Source organism: Leptidea sinapis, chromosome Z, assembly GCF_905404315.1.
Source record: "Leptidea sinapis chromosome Z, ilLepSina1.1, whole genome shotgun sequence".
NCBI classification, from domain to species: Eukaryota; Metazoa; Arthropoda; class Insecta; order Lepidoptera; family Pieridae; genus Leptidea; species Leptidea sinapis.
In genome coordinates this window covers 35,253,455-35,274,293 of record NC_066312.1, presented here as the reverse complement: position 1 = coordinate 35,274,293, position 20,839 = coordinate 35,253,455, and the positions used below count along the sequence as shown (strand labels likewise).

At 36.2% G+C, this 20,839-nt stretch overlaps 1 protein-coding gene across 2 annotated transcripts in view; it reads left to right on the top strand.

Moving 5' to 3' along the window:
- LOC126979167 (axin-like) overlaps window positions 1-20,839 on the top strand; it is a 128,401-nt gene that overhangs the window by 106,586 nt on the left and 976 nt on the right. Inside the window, exons 3-9 of one of the 2 annotated variants that reach the window (XM_050828410.1) lie at window positions 13,813-13,894; window positions 14,392-14,497; window positions 15,024-15,141; window positions 15,810-15,958; window positions 17,236-17,353; window positions 18,050-18,175; window positions 20,168-20,298. In XM_050828410.1, coding sequence (XP_050684367.1) covers window positions 13,861-13,894; window positions 14,392-14,497; window positions 15,024-15,141; window positions 15,810-15,958; window positions 17,236-17,353; window positions 18,050-18,175; window positions 20,168-20,298 — 782 coding nt within the window. In that variant the 5' untranslated portion in view covers window positions 13,813-13,860. Of the gene's footprint in view, window positions 1-13,812; window positions 13,895-14,391; window positions 14,498-15,023; window positions 15,142-15,809; window positions 15,963-17,235; window positions 17,354-18,049; window positions 18,176-20,167; window positions 20,299-20,839 lie in introns of those variants that run through there. The other variant, XM_050828411.1, reaches the window with a different exon arrangement.

Genomic DNA, 20,839 nt, shown 5'->3' with positions numbered 1-20,839 from the left:
CATGCGGCACCGCTCCGGACTTACACATTAAATCAAATCATAGTCACTTTATTTATGTAGTTCAAGGAAATGACACTTATGAATGTCAAGTTTTCTTTGCCTTTTATATTTACCGCCACTTCGCAAAAGGTTGAGCTTTAATGAGAAGAAGTGGCAAGAAACTCAGTGCCACCATTTTTAATCAACATTTACAGCTTCATCCTTTTTCAAATCATTTCAACTACAATATATGTAATGTGACGCAATAAAAATACTCAAACGACAAATACTTGAAAGTAATGCCTTACACGAGTACCTACCTAAGTCAAAAAAGTAAATGTAAATTAATACGTAAAAAATAGAGTAACGCGCACTTTTACCCGCTGCCTGCTCCCCGCGCCTCGCACACCCGAAAGCGTTGCTATAAACACAGCTCACATCTACTCTCCGCTCTGGTGGAAGTAACTTCTCGTCTCCTCTCCTCTCCGCTTTGGTATCCACCACCGGGCGCTATACATCAATAATAACGTTCACATGGTCGGTGATAGCTCAATTATAGGCGAAAATGACATGCTATTTAATTAAGCCACAAAATAAAATAAAAACTATACATGTACGAAGTTATTATTATATAGATTAACACAAAATATAGATCGAGGTTAATCCACCCTTGAAATGACTGTCTGTAGGTATATATTTTTTACTAGACATCTATAATATTGCCTGGCATTGCTGTTCACACGAGAGCAATGTCCTAAATAAGATCCTCCTAAATAAGATAGCACTAACGAAAAAAAAAGGATTATAAGTGTTACAAAGCTCTCGGTTGTTTTATGGTACAGCGATTTCATCATCATTTGGGTGTAAGATGAGAAGAATCAATAAGATTATTCCATAATTTAATAAGAAAGTGAGGTAAGTCAGAAATACTGCACGTATATATGAAGGAGTATTTTTCGCTAGATTACAGCTATACGACAAATGCCAGAGAAACCTCACCTTATGAGCTATAACCTGAACTTATTCCAAGTGTTTGTAATATACATCGTAATGCGGGTCCCAAACAAGAGGCGCAAGAGTATTATATAACATACATAACACAAAGCACATACAAAGACACAACCACACAACACACAGCATAGAATCTGAAAGAATTATTTAGTTATTACATCAATATGGAAGTTGTAATATAATCTACATAATATATGACTATAGACATAATAATATGATGCTCTTCCATAACAAAATATTGCTAATGCTTCATGTCGTGTGACAATGCGAGCGGGTATCGCGACACGTGCAGACGCGGGGCGATGTCCAGGGTGCGGTGCGAGCGCGGGCGACACCGGTATCACAGCGTCAAAGGACGCCGACAAAGGGACCGCCCGCCCGCGCGACTACAGCGGGCCGTTGTCGCAGCCAGCCACCCCGCCCGCTAGGGTTGCCATGGAAACAAATCAACACATTTATTGTCAAAATTCACAATACAAGGATGATTAGATTCTCTTTGTGCTATTTATAAAGAATTGTTTTAGGTTGATTTTAGGGATAAATTGATAAGAAATAAACATATTAACTGTGACCTGTGCATGTGCTTTTGATAATGTAAATATATATATTATGTGTATACAGAACATGAACGTATTTCCTAGAAACTGTTAAAATCATAATGATAACTAACACCTGAAACAAACATGTACTTGCCACCATACCTACCAACAGATTCAAGATTAAAAATATTTATTTAAATGAGTGTGGCAAGCACTTTTGCATGTCACACATTAATAAAAATACAATATTGAAAATAATGCATTAATTGTATAGGGACTCATCAAATAAAATAATTAATTAGCATCTTATTAGTTTGTCCATAATGTGCTGTGGATCAGGAGCAGCGTGTATAATTTCAAGCCACCAATCCACCTTGGAAATGGAGCCAACCAAGCTGTCTAATGAATAAATTTTATTTTTATTCAATTTTATAAAGAAAAAGACTGTGTTTCTTGCGCCCGTTTTTCTTAGGTCTGAAGCATGTCTTTGAATATGCTCTCTACTATCCTATGCTCACTACGCAATCTAATCGAAACTAAACCATAAAAGACAGCAATAATTATTTATATATTTATTACATTAATTGCTCTTATTAAAATTACAATTTTTTTGGTCCTTTACGATCATTTAACTAATAATGATGTTGATTTACGAAAAACTCATCCATTAATTAAAATTTTAAATGGAGCATTAATTGATTTACCAAGACCATCAGATATTTCCTCATTATGAAATTTTGCACCTTTATTAGGATTATGTTTATTTACTCAAAGGTTGTATTTTTGGATCTTTTCATGTTATTATAAGAGATGAAACGGATATCCGGTAACTATCCGGTATCCGGCCTATCCGGCGGCCTTAATACTATCCGGCCGAATACCGGATAACTACCTACTATTCGGCCGGATAGGCATCAGGCCGAATTAAAAAAAATCTGCATAAAAAAATATACATATTTTTAAGTAATAATTTGCTTTATTTAGTTAGTTTTAGTATCATTTAAGAAATATAATTAGTTTTAGTTGTAAATTTTTAATAACACCATAGTAAATGAATGTAATAGAAAAAAATTAATTAATTAGTACTCATACTGCACTAAAGGCAAATTATGGTGGATAAATACTAATTTCTCTGCATTGAGAGGTAGCTAACTTCGCTCATTAACGAAAAGAACCGAATCTAACCGAGTTTACTCGATAGTTCGCGCGCCGCCTACGCAAGTCTGTGTTTGTGTGTGCGATACACCAAACGGCTAAGTTCCGCCGGATATCCGGCGGCCGGATATTCGGCTATTCGGCCACATGGTTGGCCGAATATCCGGCATCCGGTATCCGGCCACACTGCTTTCCGTTTCATCTCTAGTTATTATTCTATTACATTGTACTTAAAAATACACGTCCAAACAACTGCTACAACCACTGACCTCTACTATATACCACTGAACTGGCGGCTGTCAAAGTGCTTGTGTGCCTGTTTGATATTCGCCATTTTGGCGCTGTTGGCCATGTAGCGAGAGTCTGCGGTACTAAAACTAGCGATGACAGCCTGAGCAAACACCGATAGATGGTGGGAAACTATTTACAAAAAAAGTGTGTACTTTATAACGTTTGATTGAAGTACTCGTATAAATAACACGGAAAACAAACGAAATTAATTCAAAATGCAAAAATACTTCGGAGTATTGTACGTTCCTTCGCAGCAATTTGTATTATACGTCAAAATTAGTCCTCTGGACGCTCGCGAGTGGCGCTTCAAATAGGCACAAAAAATTTGCTGTCAAACATATGGAACAGCCTGTCCAGTGGTGTTTATACAGGTCAGTGGCTACAACAGTCAGAGACTGAAATCTAAATCATACAAAGATTAGATAACTAATAAACAATATAACTTAGCAATTAAACAAGCTAATTTGGAAGAAACTATAAAAATATTATTACTAATAATTAAACATATTTTTTTAAATAATTACTTTTATGATAACACGATGGTTTTGTATTTCCGAGCAGTGTCTACTACACTGCTCGAAAATAGTCATTCCTTATAGCCTAAACACATGATCGGATTTGGTACGACCGGACCATCGGACGCGGTGTGTTAGAGCACCATATTCGTTGTTCGTGGTATTATATCGCATTGTCCTGTATCCATCGCGCAACATTATTATTATTACCCTCCGAAGAGTCCGCTGGTCCCTCTACGTGGTCCTGGAGAATCCGAATACAAGTTCTAGAAGAAATATTTACATTACGTTCATAACATTTTGTTTGATATGTGGTTGCAAATTGATTATGACGCTTCACAATGTTTGGAGAGCGCCAGCCCTACAGGCACCCCTGAGCTCAAAGTGAGTGTGTTACTCTTTAACCTGAGCGATTCGCGACCGGCTAAACTTACCACTCCGCTAAATAAAGTTAAAAGGCTCCTCGAGCTTTGTCTCGGCGCGCCTTTGATGTTCCGCCCGTGTTCCGCGCCCCCGCACCTCTCAAACATCTCACCGCAAGCTGAAACTATTGCCTTTAATGTACCTATTAACGATATACGGTACATACGTTCGATTGATTACAGAGTGCCGGAGGTATTTGCCGATCAAAGTGCCCTCCGCTTCGGCCGCAGATCTCCGGTCGGCAAGCTTCGTTGGAATATGTTTTAATTAAAGACTCTTGACTCCTCGTGTGGGCAAGGAGTACTAACGACAAATTAACTGATACAAAGTAGTCATGAATGCGACTGTGTCCGTCTGTATGGCAACTTTACACAAATCACAAGTGTTATTATAATATATACATCATTAATAATTACTATTCTCCTTATTATATTTATTCCTTCTCGCAAATGCCGTTACATCAACACAGCCCAAGAAGGGAAGCTTGTCATATATAGAATATGAGTCTTATTTTTTTTTCTTGTTTTATTTTTTCAAAAATAGTGACAAATAGGAGCACGATCTTCACCTGATACGTTCTGCCCATTATAGCCTACGACACACAGGTGTAATTTGGTTCGGCCGGACCATCAGACTGTCCGACGGGCGCCTCCCACCAATAGGTCCGGCGTCGTACTCGGTACGGTGCGGACTGTAATAATATTATACCATCGCATATGGTCCGCTACCAGACCGCGTCCGATGATTCAGCCGTACCAAATCTGATCATGTATTTAGGTTATTTCAATATGCCGTTCAGGAATTATAGATTGAACCATAATTCAGTGCGGCTTCACCATTGCGCTTTTCTCTTTGAGAAATAAAATGTTAAGTCTTATTACTCCAGTAATTTCAGTAGCGGCATCACCCTTCAAACCCAAACAAAATAATACTTATACATGGCTGCTTCGGGGCAGAAAATGGCACCGCTGCGGTACAGACACACCTAGCCGAGATCCGTAATATAATACTTCCCGTATACCCAATAAAATTATATTCATAATATAGACAAATGACATCATAATATACAAACAAAGCCGATGGATCATGCCACAAATTACACTATAATAAGCTTTGACTGCTATATCCATACATTGCCGCATTTACTCCAGTTGTTTAAAATATTCTTGGTCAATAAGCAGCAACGTAAAATATTCAATCAGTTCAGGCACAGTAGACATATGTAGGTACGTCTTCCTTGGTTCAGGTGACGTATGTTGAATTAAGAACCCGATTCGAACAGTGACAGTTGTGACACTAAGGAGAAAAGTGTTCTTACACTGTCTTTATGCACACTTTTACCGTTCCGCTCTTAGACTGCGAATGATATTATGTCCTTAATTCCTTATTTGTTTATACCGTCATTACGCATTAGCTACGTACATCTCTACATCATTTAATAATATAGAATCTATCCCTTTTAAATCGATCCTGTATCCTGTGTTGCTTTGCGTATTTTAAGCAATAAGCTGGCTACAATCATGTAAAATTATTTATCTACACCCATGCTTTAAATCCTCTATTAAAGATTCTGAAACAGTTAGGTTATTGCCAACATTAAAATACCCAATGTCCTAATAACCATAATATCATCAAACATTTTTTTGTAATGAAATTCGGTACAACATTTTTATCATCCGTTTTCATAATAGCACTCCTTTGGATGATATTATGGTTACTAGAACTGGCTTTTTTAATGTTAGCAGTAAGCTAACTGTTTCAGAATCTTTTATAGAGGATTCATATTATGGGTGTAGATAAAGTCTTGTATGCAACTGTTGATAATTAGGTATTAAAACTTTAGTGTTTTAATACAAGGGGTTACACAACATTTGCATGAATAACTACTATAGGTATCAATTATCTATTTTAATTGTTATTCAATTTAGGAATCTAATAGACACTAAGTGTGTGTACGCTGCATATGAAAATAAGAGCTTTCATTGATAATTTAAATCGAAATGAAAACTAGTTGCTATGCGAATGATTGAAAAGCTATCGACGTTTTATCGAGTGATTGGATCACCGGGCGGGGATTATTACTTACGCCCAGACATTTGTCGCAATATGTCCGGACCCACCCCCCACCCCACGAGACGAGTGAAAATTCAATTAGTGTAATAACAGCCCATCGTTATGACAATCAAAGGAACGCTGAAAGTTTGCCAACATCAAAGGGGCGCGTAGTGATCGCCGTCGGCTAATGAAGCTACGAGTGATGTGTCATGCGACGTATCAACCGCCCGCTGGCCGCTGGGAACCTTGTCGCAATCGGCAATCGTTTAGTCTGTTGTCAATGTTATGATGTCACTCGGTGGCTTATTGTGGAAAGGTCCTGTCTGTGTATCACATCGTCGGCTCCGGATTGGCTATGTATCGACGTTTTAATCCGGTCGGCCACACCGCGCGCCCATCTTATGGGTTCCTAATACCTTTTAATGGAATCAATGATCTCCCGTATTGTTTAAGTAATGTTTGGCTGCTGTAGTCGATTTACGACTTGTAAATTTTATGGTAGGTGATCGAAGCTAAATAGGCATTGATAAAGAAATCGAAAATGTTTAGTAGCAATAGAAAAATAACTGAGATATGAGTGTTAGGCCGGACCACTAAAACCGCCGTATCGGACTGTGCTGGTTCTTAAAATGAGTACAAGGAATTCATTGGATTCATTGAGAGAAAAGTTTACTCAAATGACAATAATGACAGGACACTGCCAGTAAAGACGAGAGCCTCTTACACGCATAAAATAATAGCTAATCTATAAAAATGAATTGCTATTCGTTAGTCTCGCTCAAACTCGAGAACGGCTGGACCGATTTGGAAAATTTAGGTCTTGAATTATTTGTGGAAGTCCAGAGAAGGTTTAAAAGGTGAATAAATAGGAAAATGTTCGGAATTAAATAAAAACAACAAATTTGTTTTTCCTTTGATGTGTCCATACATAATTTCTATGAGAGAATTTATTGACGCACGGTTTGACAGTTCTGCTGTGAAACAATTTCATTACGACGGCAGGGTGCATATTTTACGAAGTAAGTCTTGATGTTATGGTATATTATTGACAAATTCATAAAAAAAACATTATTTTATTTATTATATACAGAACAATGTCTGTCGGGTCAGCTAGTAATATATAAAGAATAATGATGTATAGACATTGTCAGCTATCGAAAAAAATATTTGTTTTAAGTATCACAAGGTACGGTAAGTTAAATGTTTAGATACGTATCTTATATTATTATTATTTAAAGAAAGAAAATATATTTATTGACAAAAATGGATACATAAAAATTCAAAATTAGCAGCGCTTTCTGCACTAGGCATACCTGTAAATAATGTAGAAACATATAATGTCGTAATTATTTTTTACGAGATCGATTAACCCTTACAGAGCTTACGGCTGGTGCGGCTAGAGTTTCTATAAAATAATAAAAATAATCCAATTTTTATTGTAAAATTCTGTCAAGACTCGTGCTACGGTAAATCCTGCCATCTATAGTCTGTAGGCACACAAATTGTATGAGAGTGGTCGGTACTCAGTGTGTCTGTTGATTTCATGACTTGCTGGTGGCTTTTAATTTGCATATGATTTTCTGTTGCCTCAGAAGATGGCGCTGATCAACATTCACTTTTGACATGACGTGCATACGACGACATAGACGTGTGTCATTATTGTAGTAATCTATTGGATTGGACAGTGTCACAGTTACAGTTGATGTCAGTGTCAAGTGCCACATTTGTAAGAGCTGTCTGTTGATAGATTATCTCATGTCTGTATTTATAGTTGTATACCACACTATACCAGACCAAGCTTATTTATTATTTATTTCCAAGAAACTTTACAATATCACGAACGTTCGGCACCGCTTTCAGAATCAGGAGATACGCGCAAGTACTCATCACATGTAAGTGTGTGAAATTTCGTGCAGTGTTGAACTCATTATCGTTGATGTAAACAATCCTTCCGGGTTAAGATCATTTCAATGTTTACAAGTACTAAAGTCGGTCGAACCGCTCAGCTTACAGAGAAAGCTCATAGCGTCTTGCCGTAACTCGTAAGTTATGTTTAAATGTTAAAATACACACCTTATAGTTATTCGAGCCTTGTTTTAACGACTTTTTGTCAATTGTTTACAACTTGTTATCTCGTTTTTATGCTCGTCATCTTCTAGGTAATACAACTAAAACATGCTTACCTATGTTTATATGCTTAATTAACACATGTATCCACGAATCTATTTCATATAACCTAAGTTATTCCTTAATAAAAGTCAAGCCAAATTAGAACACATATCATACTGCTAACTAAATAAAGTTGATAGAGTAAGCAATAGTATGGTAGATTAATAAATTTATATAATATAAAATAATTAATAAAATATCCCTCAGAATATTATAACAGTATAAAAACTTCTATTAAGTCAGAAATCACAAAAATCAAAAGAGTAAGAAACTGATGTAAGTCAAACAAGTCCTATTATAATATTTAAAAAGTTGGGGTCCGAGCATCGGGCCACACTGTGTGAATGTTGCGGCATCAGTCTCCGTATCCTTCATTCGGAACATTGCTTGTGTTGTATGCAGTTGTGCTGTTCTCAATCATATTTTTTATTCTAGTAAATATTAATCGGGGTTCTATATTATCAATCAATAATTCCATTAAATAAGTGAAGCTTTCATTTTATTGTTTGTGCAACACACAATGAACATGGTGAGGGTATTGTATTTTTTGTTGCTTTGTTAATTTTATTCCTAACATATTTATTGAACCGTGAAGTTATGATATAATTTGTTATGACAGGATTGTATTATGATCTATCCCTTTAAGGATATATTACAAAATTAGTATTGAATTTTGTTTCTGCAGCTTTCATCGCTGTCACTCATATTGTGTGTTATTATTTACTGGCATAATAATGTTGAAATTTGATATTCTATTCTTGTGTGCTTAAAAAGCTTAAATAATTGCATTATACTCTGAATAGAACAAAAACTCAAGAAAGTATTAATGGTGTTATGATATTTCATCCCACGCCGATCGATGATGGAAGCTCTTGACTTTTGGGACGCCGCTTCATTTTTATGTTCTTTCTCTTTCATACCTATTGAGAGCAAATGTAATGCCATGATCTCTATTGTACTTCGTATTGATTTTTTGGTATTGTATGTACTTGATTGAGTGTATAAGTTAAGTCCGGGTAAAAATTTCATTCTACAGATATTATTAAAAAATAAATTGCTGACAAACATAAACTTTTTGAGATCTTTGTATTAATTAATTAATAACCTTTCTTTAATCATGATTAGAAAAATATTGGAATAAGTTTTAAAATTTATGACATGATTTTTGTTTCGTTTTCTCATTTAAGACAAAACATAATTATTTAGTAATAAGTACCTACTGCTTTTTTATTTGTAAATTGGCTCTTTTTTCCAATTTACAGTATATATATATTTTTATTATTAACTGATTAAAGAATTTCTATGTTGATTAGCAAATTATTAATTTTTGCCTAAACAACCTTGAATCAATTTATCAATGTAAATGATAATAGTTTACAACAATGGGAGGTTCCTTTGCATAGGATGCTGGCTAGATAATGGGTACCACAATGGTGCCTATTTCTGCTGTGAAGCTAGCTGTAGTGTGTAAGCATTATGGTGTTTCAGTCTGAAGTGTGCCATAGCTAGTGAAATTATTGGGCATGAGACTTAACATCTATTGTCTCAAGGAGACAAGCACAATTGTAGTGCTGATTAGAATTTTTGGGATTTCAAGAATCCTGAGTGGCACTAAATTGTAATGGGCAGGGCTTAATAGTTACCACAAGCTGAACATTATGCTCCCTTATTGTCAAAAAAATAAATAGCTATTAATGATTTTCCACTTTTGTTTTATATCAAATCCAAAATTTATCATGTCTCAATAGTAGTTATCTTTAGTTACGTTCCAATTTAAATATTTTTATTCAAAATAAGAAATTAAATCACTCTTTGAATATCAAAAACTGCAATTTCTAATTTACAAATTGATTCAAAGCATGCATCAAAATTTATGTTTTCACATATTTTACATTCATGCATTTACTGTGCGTTGTTATTAATAACCACATTAGTGATTACACAATCTTTCTTTGTCTTACTGTAGTCTTCGGACAAACTTTTTAGAAACTTGTCATATCTCTGAGAGTTGTTATAGTTCCTTATTTTTTTCTTTAACCCATCGGATCCCACTGGTGGGCAAGGCCACCCCTGCTTTACTCCGTTTATCTCAGTCCTGTACCAGCTCTGGTCTGGTTATAGGCATCAAGATCATCACGCCATATTTTTCGGGGCCTGCCTCGACTTCTTTGCTGGTCCTGAGGTACCCAATGCGTGACAATCTGTGCCCATTGGTCTGTGTGCATCCATCATATATGCCTAGCCCAGTTCCAAATTAGCTTGGCGGTTTTTTCTCCTACATCAGCAATGTCAGTTATGTATTTCGAATATCAATTAATTAATAAATTCACTCATCATATTTCCCTAACAGTTGTAATAATTGCAAGTTAATCTTCTGCAACTGAGGTGACTTTGGTGGAATTATCTCTGATGTGGAGTCTGTCAGACGTCACTTTAAACAGGACCTTTTTTCTATAATCTGTATAGTATTATAATTTTTATAGTAAATTATGCTTTATTTTACATTATTTTTTTAATTAAATATAAAAAAGAACCTAAAAAATAAAATTAAGTCATTTAAAAAAAGTTTTAAAGAAATATCCAACTTTTAGGAATTCTTTAATATCAGTTTAACAAACAGTATGTATTTTTTTTATAAATTTAGAAACTTATATTTTTTTCTTTTATTTTAATTAATAATTATATAACAAAAAACAAAGTGATCATATGGTTCATTTAGGCACAAATAAGTCTTTAAGACATCCTTATATTTTTACAGTCTTGGCAGAGTTGAGAGACATATTGAAAGCATATTGACTTTTTACAGGAGCAACAAAAGAATCTAGCCTGTGTTTTTAGTTTGCTTGGACATATACTACATAGTTTTCTTGCTGGTGGTCCTGCAGGCGGAGGCTGGGGAGGAGACAGATCTTTACCTAAAACTCTCCTTATTGTCAAACGAAGCTCCCTCGCTAACGACTATTTTATACCATTTCTTACAAAGCTGGAAGAAATAATTCTCGTGCCAAAGATTGAAGAAAATTTCTCCTTCGCAATTTACCATCCAAACGGTGTTTGTAAGTACAAAGCTATTCACATCAGAAACATCTCATCAGTACAAGTATTTGGTCCTAGTACACTCTAGGAGAACTCTCTTGAGAATTCGCCACGAATTCATGAAATAGCCATGAGATAGCTTCTAAAGGATCAGTTACCAAGCGTTCTTGACGGTCGACAAAACCGAAAAAAGCTTGAGTTAGATGTGGTGCGACATGTATAATTTTATAAGCTGGAGTTCTTCTGGTGCGAGCCACTTAAATTTTCGACCATTAAATCCATTTTTGCTTATGTAATTTGAAGCAACTTGATCACGAGTATCAGTAACTATTGATCTTAGTGGTATGTTCTCATTATCGCTTCGATTGTTGTTACATTAGTTGGTTTCACGCTCAGTTTGACTTTAACAGTCGTGACTCACTTCTCTTACCCTATTTTCAAGTACAAAGTCAGGATCTTCAAAATCACTTAATTCTTTCTCCTCTTGTAATTCCTGCAATCACTGCTCAATTTGCTCTTCATCAAGAATATTACTTCTAAACTTTCCACTACTGTCTCGTTTTGTAGCTCTATAGTATTTATTTTGGTTCGAAAATCTATAAAACAAAAAAAAAATAGGCACGTCAGGATTGAAAAGGAAATAGATCGAAAAATTCGATTCGTCTTAAACTTACACCATACTATTTGTATTGTATCTACATCAGAAAATCATATATCCGTTAAAATCACAAAAAAAAAACAAATTAAAATATTTAAGTATACTTTACTTACTGAGGACACGTATCAAATACACTAGGGCACAAGCACGGCTTTAGTGAGGTAACGTCTATCAGAATAAAGATATTATTACTGTAGGTACTTACGTCTGACCGGTACCTCAAAACACGAAAGGTTCGCACGGTACGGTGATCCGCCGCAACTGCTTCATAGTTCAAACCATTTTAATAAGATACTGATCTTGACAGCAATAAATCACGCCATATAGCGATCTGGCAACGTTTCATTTGGTTAATGGTGACTGACAAACTACTACCTCAGTTGCAGAAGGTTAAGTCCATTATTGATTTCCTCTGCTCTGCGAATAAAGTTTCCGCGATGTCTAGTCTTGCAGCGGCGGCTCCGAACACCCTCGTCACTGTAACACTCTACAACTCACCTCCGCTTGCCGTCAATAATAAAAATTCTGTTCTAGCTAAATGTCGTCATATACCCTGTAGTTTATTTAATAGTATAATAAGATTTGCTTTTGACTATATCTCTCACCTCATTTTAATATAGCTATTAAAAATTAATTTGTATAGGTATAATAACTATTATATTTTCGAGATTATAAGCCTTTAACATTCGTGCAAGTTAAAGCAAGCAAAAGATAGGATAAAGGGCATGGAAGTAAGAAATATTAGTTTTTAAAAGGCATTTATTTTCTCAAAATTGATTCCTTTAGAATTCTCTTTAATGTCATATCAAACACTACCACCGCTTCGGAAACAATTGGCGCTCTGAGAGAGAAGAAACGGCGCAAGAAACTCTACCTTCTTTTTTGCGCTCTTTTTAATATTTATTTTATTTTATACAGGTTACTAATAGATAGATGGGTGCCATTAAATAGTTCTGTTGCTGTATTAGGCTGGGTCCTTAATTATAACGAACGACGACGACCGAAGGCCTACAAACGACAGAGATAGAGTGTGTGTGTGGCAAGGCGAGTGAGAGAGAAGAAAGACCTTTCGGCGTTGTTGTTTGTGTGTGGAGTAAGTGTGACATTACAATGCGAGCAATACTAACGGCTTTTGAATTTTTAAATATTTTAATGAATATTTTACTAAACAAGTGATACCTACCTCTCCAGAGGTACTCATTAAAATATGAAGCATATGTCACTATTATAAGTTGTTTATATATCTTTGATGTTAAAACATAATCATTGAACACATCGTTTCTATAAGGTAATGTCGCTGATGTATCTTTGTATTGTACTACATTTAAGATTGTTGTTTCTTTGACTGTGTCAAGTATGTCTCTGTAATACTACTTCCTATATTTTTTACTTTTTATAACATTTAAAATGAAAAAAGAAATTGTGTAAATCACACATGGTAGAAGTGAGACCTGCAAAAACTTTGGCTTCAAGATGTATAATTGCACTTTACACAAGTGTATTTTAAGATGTGCATTGTGCATGAACCTCTAAACTGCACATGAAGTGCATGTTGCTAGGATGACACATGATTCCACCCGTTATGAAATACATTACTATCACCGCTACCATGTTTATGTTCTCCTGGTGTCTATTTCTCATGTTAAATCTTATGACTTAATGTGTCTGTCTCTTTTTACTGTCGCTTTTTCGTTTCATCGAGAGGTTCTTAGAGAGTTTAGTTACTTTTTGAGTTAGAGTTTCTTGCGCAGCTTCTTCTCTCTCTGAGCGCTTTATTTCCGAAGTGGTAGACTACTACCTAAGAGGTGGTGGTAGTAGTGGTAGATACTAATCTTGTAAATTAGAAATGACATAAAAAAATCTAAAGGAATCAATTTTGAGCAATTAAATGCCTTTTTACAACACAACGTTACTAAAGAAGTTTTAACTTCAATAACCTTTCTGAAGTCGATTAAAAATAGTGACCGGTTGTGTATTTCAGGTGGTGTCTCGCCATGCAGCGCACGGGTGGGAGCAGGGCCTGCGCGCCATGAGCCATTCTCCCGACGGCGGCCACCCGCAAGGTGAGCACCTGCTGGAACAGTCTAGTCAACTAAAAAGACACTCAGCTCAAAAAGTTGACGAGAAATGATTTGCGTTCCGTTACTAGCACTACCCTATGTGTCTTATTTTAACAGTGTATTACCGCTCGCCCCGTTATAACAAAAATTTAAAAATAATGTGACCGCCATGCAAAGGTATTTTTTTAAATGAATTTCTGTGTAAAATGCGAACTTTACCATTTTTTTTTTGTGATAATAAAGTCACGGAGCCTGCAGACGAATGACGTGATGTTAACTCATCTGCCCATAACGATGACCGGTCTGAATTCGGACGCACCGCACAATCATCTGAAGCATATCGTAATTAAAATTTAATTTAGGTTAGTTCTATGTAAGATTTAATCTCGCTAACGCGAGCGAGACAAGCACCTGTGTGTTAAGGAACTACAGCTCCGAATAAGCCTCCCACATAAAATAAGTGAGAACCAAACGTAACAGTCGTATGTGTCGCTGTGCAGGTTGGGAGCACAAGCTTGCAGACCGGTCGTCGCTGCCGCCGGCACCCGGGGAGGAGAAGACCAAATCTCAGTCCAAACATGTGTTCGCACAGCCCCATGGCCCTAAGTGAGTGTCACAACTGAAAACTGCATGAGGTTCATCTGGATAGTGATCCAGAGATATCTGTTGATCAAATTCTTTGTTTTTTTAATCTTCAAACAAAACAATTGATAAATACCAATTCAAATATGTAAATTGTTTTACTAGATAAGTAATAAATATATAATTTACTTTCTCAAGATGATAACTACTGCATGGAAATGCTTGATTTGTAATAATACTATAATGTATTCCATCCCCACAACTGATTTATTATTGCTGCCATTAATATGAGTAAATATGTAGGTTTTTTTTAATTATATTTTCGAAGTTTCACATTAGATTTTAACACAGTTACAATTACCCGCGATTTAATCCTATAAAAAGTTTTACTCGCGTTTTTCGAAATAAATACAATGTTTTCATACCTCGCACAATCTATGTAGATGTATAAAATATGATCTAAGATATAAAGCAATTCGTCACTTAAAAAATGAATCAAATCATAGTAATATGTGTAGGTATGTAATGTAATGTGCTCGGTGTCGTACAGAACGGGCGCTATGTGGTGGCGCGAAGAGACGGAAGGATCGTCGGGCAGTACGGCGCGGTCGCCTGCTACCTCGCCGCCCTACGTGCGCTGGGCGCGCGCCCTGCACTATCTACTGGAGGTACCTTAGCCTGACACACCTACTACATGATGCTACTATCATTAAACTACCTCTGAGTGACGTCAGCAGCCAGTTCGCAAACCGTACTGTTGATCGGTTGAGTGTTGCACCTGACCTCACTGAGATGGCGGCCTGTCCCTATATCACCTAGTTATTTTCACACACAATGTTTTATTTACCTTATTTAATTTTGAAGCAATAATATGTTACCATTAATAAGATATTAAAAAAGTTTCAGACAAGTTCGAAACACGTCATTCCTGATTTTTTAGGTTTCGTATCTCTAAATGAAAACAGGCTTTGTTATAGGACCAATTTTGACTCATACACCACAACAGTTACACAATTGATATCTTAACAGAGCGCCACTTTGACAATATTATATAATTTAAAAAAAAGTGACAGTTGTAAAGACAATATAATAATCTAACAAATATACTACTTTAACAACATTTTACCTTGAACTTTTAACTAAATCCATTAAATTTCACTTATATTTATTTTTTTAATTATAAGCTGCCAAAGCGGCTAAAGATGTTCTCACTTCAAGGATGATGGCCAATACCGAGACAGCTGGCGTCGTGTATGATGGTACGGAGCACCAATCGCACTTGCCTCCACAAGAGGTAGTGATGGTGTCAGCGATGTTAAGTAGTGAGTGTTGGCAGGACGCGGAAGGAGTCCGACTGTTCCGCAAGTTCGTGTGCGGCGCAGGCGGCTTGCACGTGGACCGGCTCAACTTCTACTTCGCGGTGCACGGCCTGCGCCAGGAGACCGAGCCCGCCAAGATCCGACAGGTCGTCTCCGCGATATACAAGTGAGTATACACTGCACATATTTTATATTTGTGTTCCAAAAGAGGGCTGTTAGAGCAATTTATAATATGCGACCAAGAGACTCGCTTCTGGAAACATTCAAGTTGATAAACATCCGAGCCCTTCCCTGACAATACATATACATGAGTATAATGTATGATAAAAAATATTACTGAATTCAAGAAAAGTTGTGATTTGCATACATTCAATTCAAGTAGAAATAATAAACTGTACATGCCGTTTAATAAATTAACTAGAGTTAGGGGCTCCTTCATAGCTCTTGCTATTCAATTTTACAATAAAATAATATACAGTATACTAGGACCTACTCAACCCAATTTATAGAAATATATTAGAGCTTCTTTGACAAAGAAGGCTTATTATAGTATAGTAGATTATAATATAGAGGATAATGATGCATGCTTCTTGTCTGATTCTGTGCAGGTCACCTAAAATTGTATAATCTTATATTAAATAGGGTTACTTGTTGTATGATTTATAACATGTGCTGGGAGTCTCTTATCAGTTCTTCTCCCCATGTTATACAAAGCCCCTTAATGACCCGATGTAGATTCATGACGTTTACCAAGTGTTGTTGCAATATGTTATGTTATTGTCACTCCCTTTTGTAAATAAATATATTTCTATTTCATCCACTAGCCCCGGCCCTGTTGTGACCTCACCTTGAAAGTATCGCGAGTAAAATCAATACGCGACAATCGATTGGCGAGCCAATTAGCATTTTATCGGTCGCACGCGCGCTTCAAAACAACCAATCAAATTTGTGGCCACGATGCGTGCTGGCCTATACACACCTAGATCTCTGAGAAATAGACAGATATTACGGTCTTAATTTGGCCCAGTTCTTATTTCAATCAGCCCCTCTTGTACAGTTTATGAAATCCTTGATCAAATTAATAGGTGTACTAAAAATGAACATATTATTTTAACTGAACGTTATGACATCACAAATTGACATCACTCAATATGATGACATATATCATAACTAATAGATATTATATCTGCGAATATTATTTCACACCGTTACTATATTCAACACAATATAATCATAAAGTACAGAAAGGGACTTAAGTTATTTCCCAAGTTTATCGTTCCAGTAGGAATGCGATGAATTTTGGGTTACAAAACCATGCTAGTAATGTCGCGAGCAGAAGATGGTAGTAAATGTACATCAATCAACATATCATCAATCCTATGGTCTCAACATACGGGTCGAACACAACAGTTCTGTCTGTTTGACGTGCGAATGTGTTTTCAGGTTTCTGCGCAAGTCTCAGCTAGCGATGCCCGAGCAGCTGAAGACGCAGGTGAAACAGGCGCTCAAAGACACCAGCGCCGACATCGAGAAGACCATATTCGATGACATGGAACACGAGGTAACAATCATACGTAACTAACAATGATCTTTCAAGCAGCATTTAGCAAACAAAAAGTAACTCGTGGGAATTGTATTTTGGCTTCACATTGTTATTCAGAACATTTGTTAGTTGTCATCATGTTTCACCCCAGTTAGTTTATATCAGTAATTAGTAGTATAGATTCTCTTAAGATTTCATTTTTACAACGTGACGTTGTCTTTAAATCTTTTATTATTTTGTTTCACTTGGTAAATCCTGGTAAATATGTTTTAGTGATTGTCATTTCTCTAATGATGCCCATTGTAATGCTAAGTCGGTTCAATTAAGAACACAAAGCTTAGCTTGTAATACATTGAGACTTTACTGAGTCGGAAAATTGGCACTATATATTTAATAAGTATAAAAAATTATCAACATTTTATAAAGATATAAGTATGTTGTGACGTTAAGAATATGTCTTGACGCAAAACTCACGTCAATAAATTTCTCTTCGCTTGCCGACATATTGAACATATCGCACTATTGGTAAAGTAAAAATATTTTCGAAATGTCCATACCTCTTGTAGCTCAAGCCTATCGAAAAATATAATGTCATATAATATTATCATGTGAGAATAACTGAAATAAACGAGACTCACTGTATTAATGTTTGTTATGTTATGAGTTCTGTCGGCAAAGCCTGAGCCTGACTTCAGTTGTTGATGTATGTTCCAGGTGACCCGCGCGATAACGGAGACCACGTACCAGTCGTTCCTCCGCTCAGAGGCTTACGTGTCGTATGTGAGCGCGGCCACACAACCGCTGTCTTCGCCAGACGCCTCGCCGCCTCACCATAGAGAGGTATTTCTCCTTTTTCCCCTACACTCTGTACTTTCTATATCAACATAAAACTTGAAAACGTTGACAAGTTGAATTTGTTTTTCGGCGCACCCTATAATCTTGGGTCATATGCAATAGTGTGGTGATATTTAAGTTTTAATAAATAAATAAAAAAAAGAAAAACTCCTCTCCTCCCCTCAAAATAAAAATATTATATTTTAATTTATTTTCTTAGACAACCCTTAGATTTTTAGGCGTTACCGCTGTGTGTAAACAAAATAAGGTAACCTACCTACGGACTTAATCATAAACAAAGCGTAGGTACATACCATTCTTTTTATTTGTATGTTGCGCAACTTTTAAGCACTCCCGGAGTTTCATAATAAATACACATAAAACACCACATCACATCATGTTGATTATGTTTTAGGTAGTTAGTAGGTACCCAGTTATTTCATCACTAGTACCTTCAAAACAGCCCAGGTACACCACACATGATCAAGCAAAGCATCACTTCTCTGTCTTCCACCACGGTCAGAACTACAAAACGACCTAGTTGAGTGGAGCCTGTGCACCAACCTTCGGAAACAGGCGTATGAGGGAAGCCTCCTATTCCGGTAGTGACGGTGGTACAATTCGCGGGCCGCGACCGGATTGTTATTTCTCACGGCACCCACACACAATATCATGTCGTAATATTCATTGTTCCCATAATCTGCCATGAACACACACGAAATCACTGCTATCCAAAGTCCAATGCGACGAACTCACAAACACGACTGCAGGAAGATACGTAAGTATATTATATTACTTATTCTGGTAAATAGGTAAATATCCGTTGAATTTGGGGTTATGATTAAGGTGCATACTACACGAAACCAAACAAGAGCACGTGGCTTGGCAAATTACATAACATTTCACAGTTTCACGCCTGTAATCCTGAAGGGTTAGGCAGAGGTGTATTGTTTCCACCCACGTTTCATATATCCATATTTGACTAAATTTATCCATGAAGAACACTTTCTTAATAGGAGCCTATAAGATTTATATTTATTGGATAACACATTTTTGATTTTAGATGTTAAGTCTCATTTGCCCAGTAATTACACCAGCTATAGCGCCCTTCATTCAGACCCAAACACAATAATGCTTACACATTTCTGCTTCACGGCAGAAAATGGTGACGATGTGGTACCCATACACTACAAATACAATGTAAGGGTTGCATAGTTTTCACATAGTCATTAGTGATGACCTAAAGTATGTCTGGTTCAAAGTATAGTATACCCATAAAGTTTCACCGTATATAATAAATTATAGTATGTTAATGAAACAATAAAAAACATAAAAAAATAACTAACAAATATGTAAATAAAATGTTAGGTTAAGAACTGCTGCCCAAGGGCAAATCAAAATTGAGTTCATATAGTGTATACCCCGAAACAGACGTTGAGCGGTGTAGTTGAATGATCAGAAGTAAAAAAAAGACGTGCAGTCAGTCAACACACCACAAACTAAGATACTTAAAATCTTCCGATATGTTGTGTTCTTTTTGGAAACTTTCGTTGGTTTAAAAGAAATTTCTTTCACGCACAACCAAGCTGTGTATTGAAGTTCCTCCCTGCACGGTGTTTCAAGGGTTAATAAAGAAAGCGTGGACATTCATCCACTCGTGCTCGTTTAATATGATCCGGCTCGAAGGACCATGAAAGTGAGATGGATAAAATAACAGGGGAATATAAAGGATAATTAAACCACTAAGCTATTACACTCGTTTAAAGGTATTGTTTTTAATTGCTGTATTATAACCAATCAACCAAGACAATGGTTTTAATAATCTAATGGTAATTCGGACTGGCCTAGTTAGACGTGTATTGCTTACTAAGTAAGTACAATACATGGTTTTAGGCTTTTAATTTGATGTCGATAAGCAAAATAATATAAATAAATAATAATATAATGGTGTTAAATTGTAATAGTTGTTATAATAATTTAATATATTATAAATGCAAGATGGCGGCGTGCGGACTGGCCACGCTGCACGAGGGGCAGGAGCTGTCGGGCGCGAGCGGGCCCACGGCGCGCCTCACTCACGACGCCCTGCTGGCCACGCAGTCCCGCCGCCTGCAGTGCGACGTGGCGCCGTCAGTATACCCACGCACTGATATTGTGTTCGAGTTGCAACACTCACACGCTGTCATGGCCGTGTGAAATATTACCGTATTATATTATTATAATAATGAACAATACTGATGAAACAATGACGTAATTGCGTTTCTCTGAAAACACAAGATTTATTCAAATTAAACACTTCATTGATAACATTGTGAATAGTTACTTAATAAATCAAAGATTTGAACTGGCCTGAAAACACAAGAAGCAACATTTAATGCCTTCATTTCGGGATTTCCTATTTATTTCTTTAAATGATATCTTTTCACAATTTACTTAAAACGTTATTACAATACAAAATTATTATATCAAGTAAGAAAGATAATCTCTCTTTGGAACTGCCAATTTGAGCAATATTTGAAAATAAAGAAAAGCTACATACAGCCTAGCCTATACATAATTATTGAGATTTTATTTACATAACAGTTGCTCATACAGAACAGTAATAACCAATAATTATCAGTAATAAGTATTAAGTATTTTTATGAGTGGTGATCCGTCACAACGGCCATG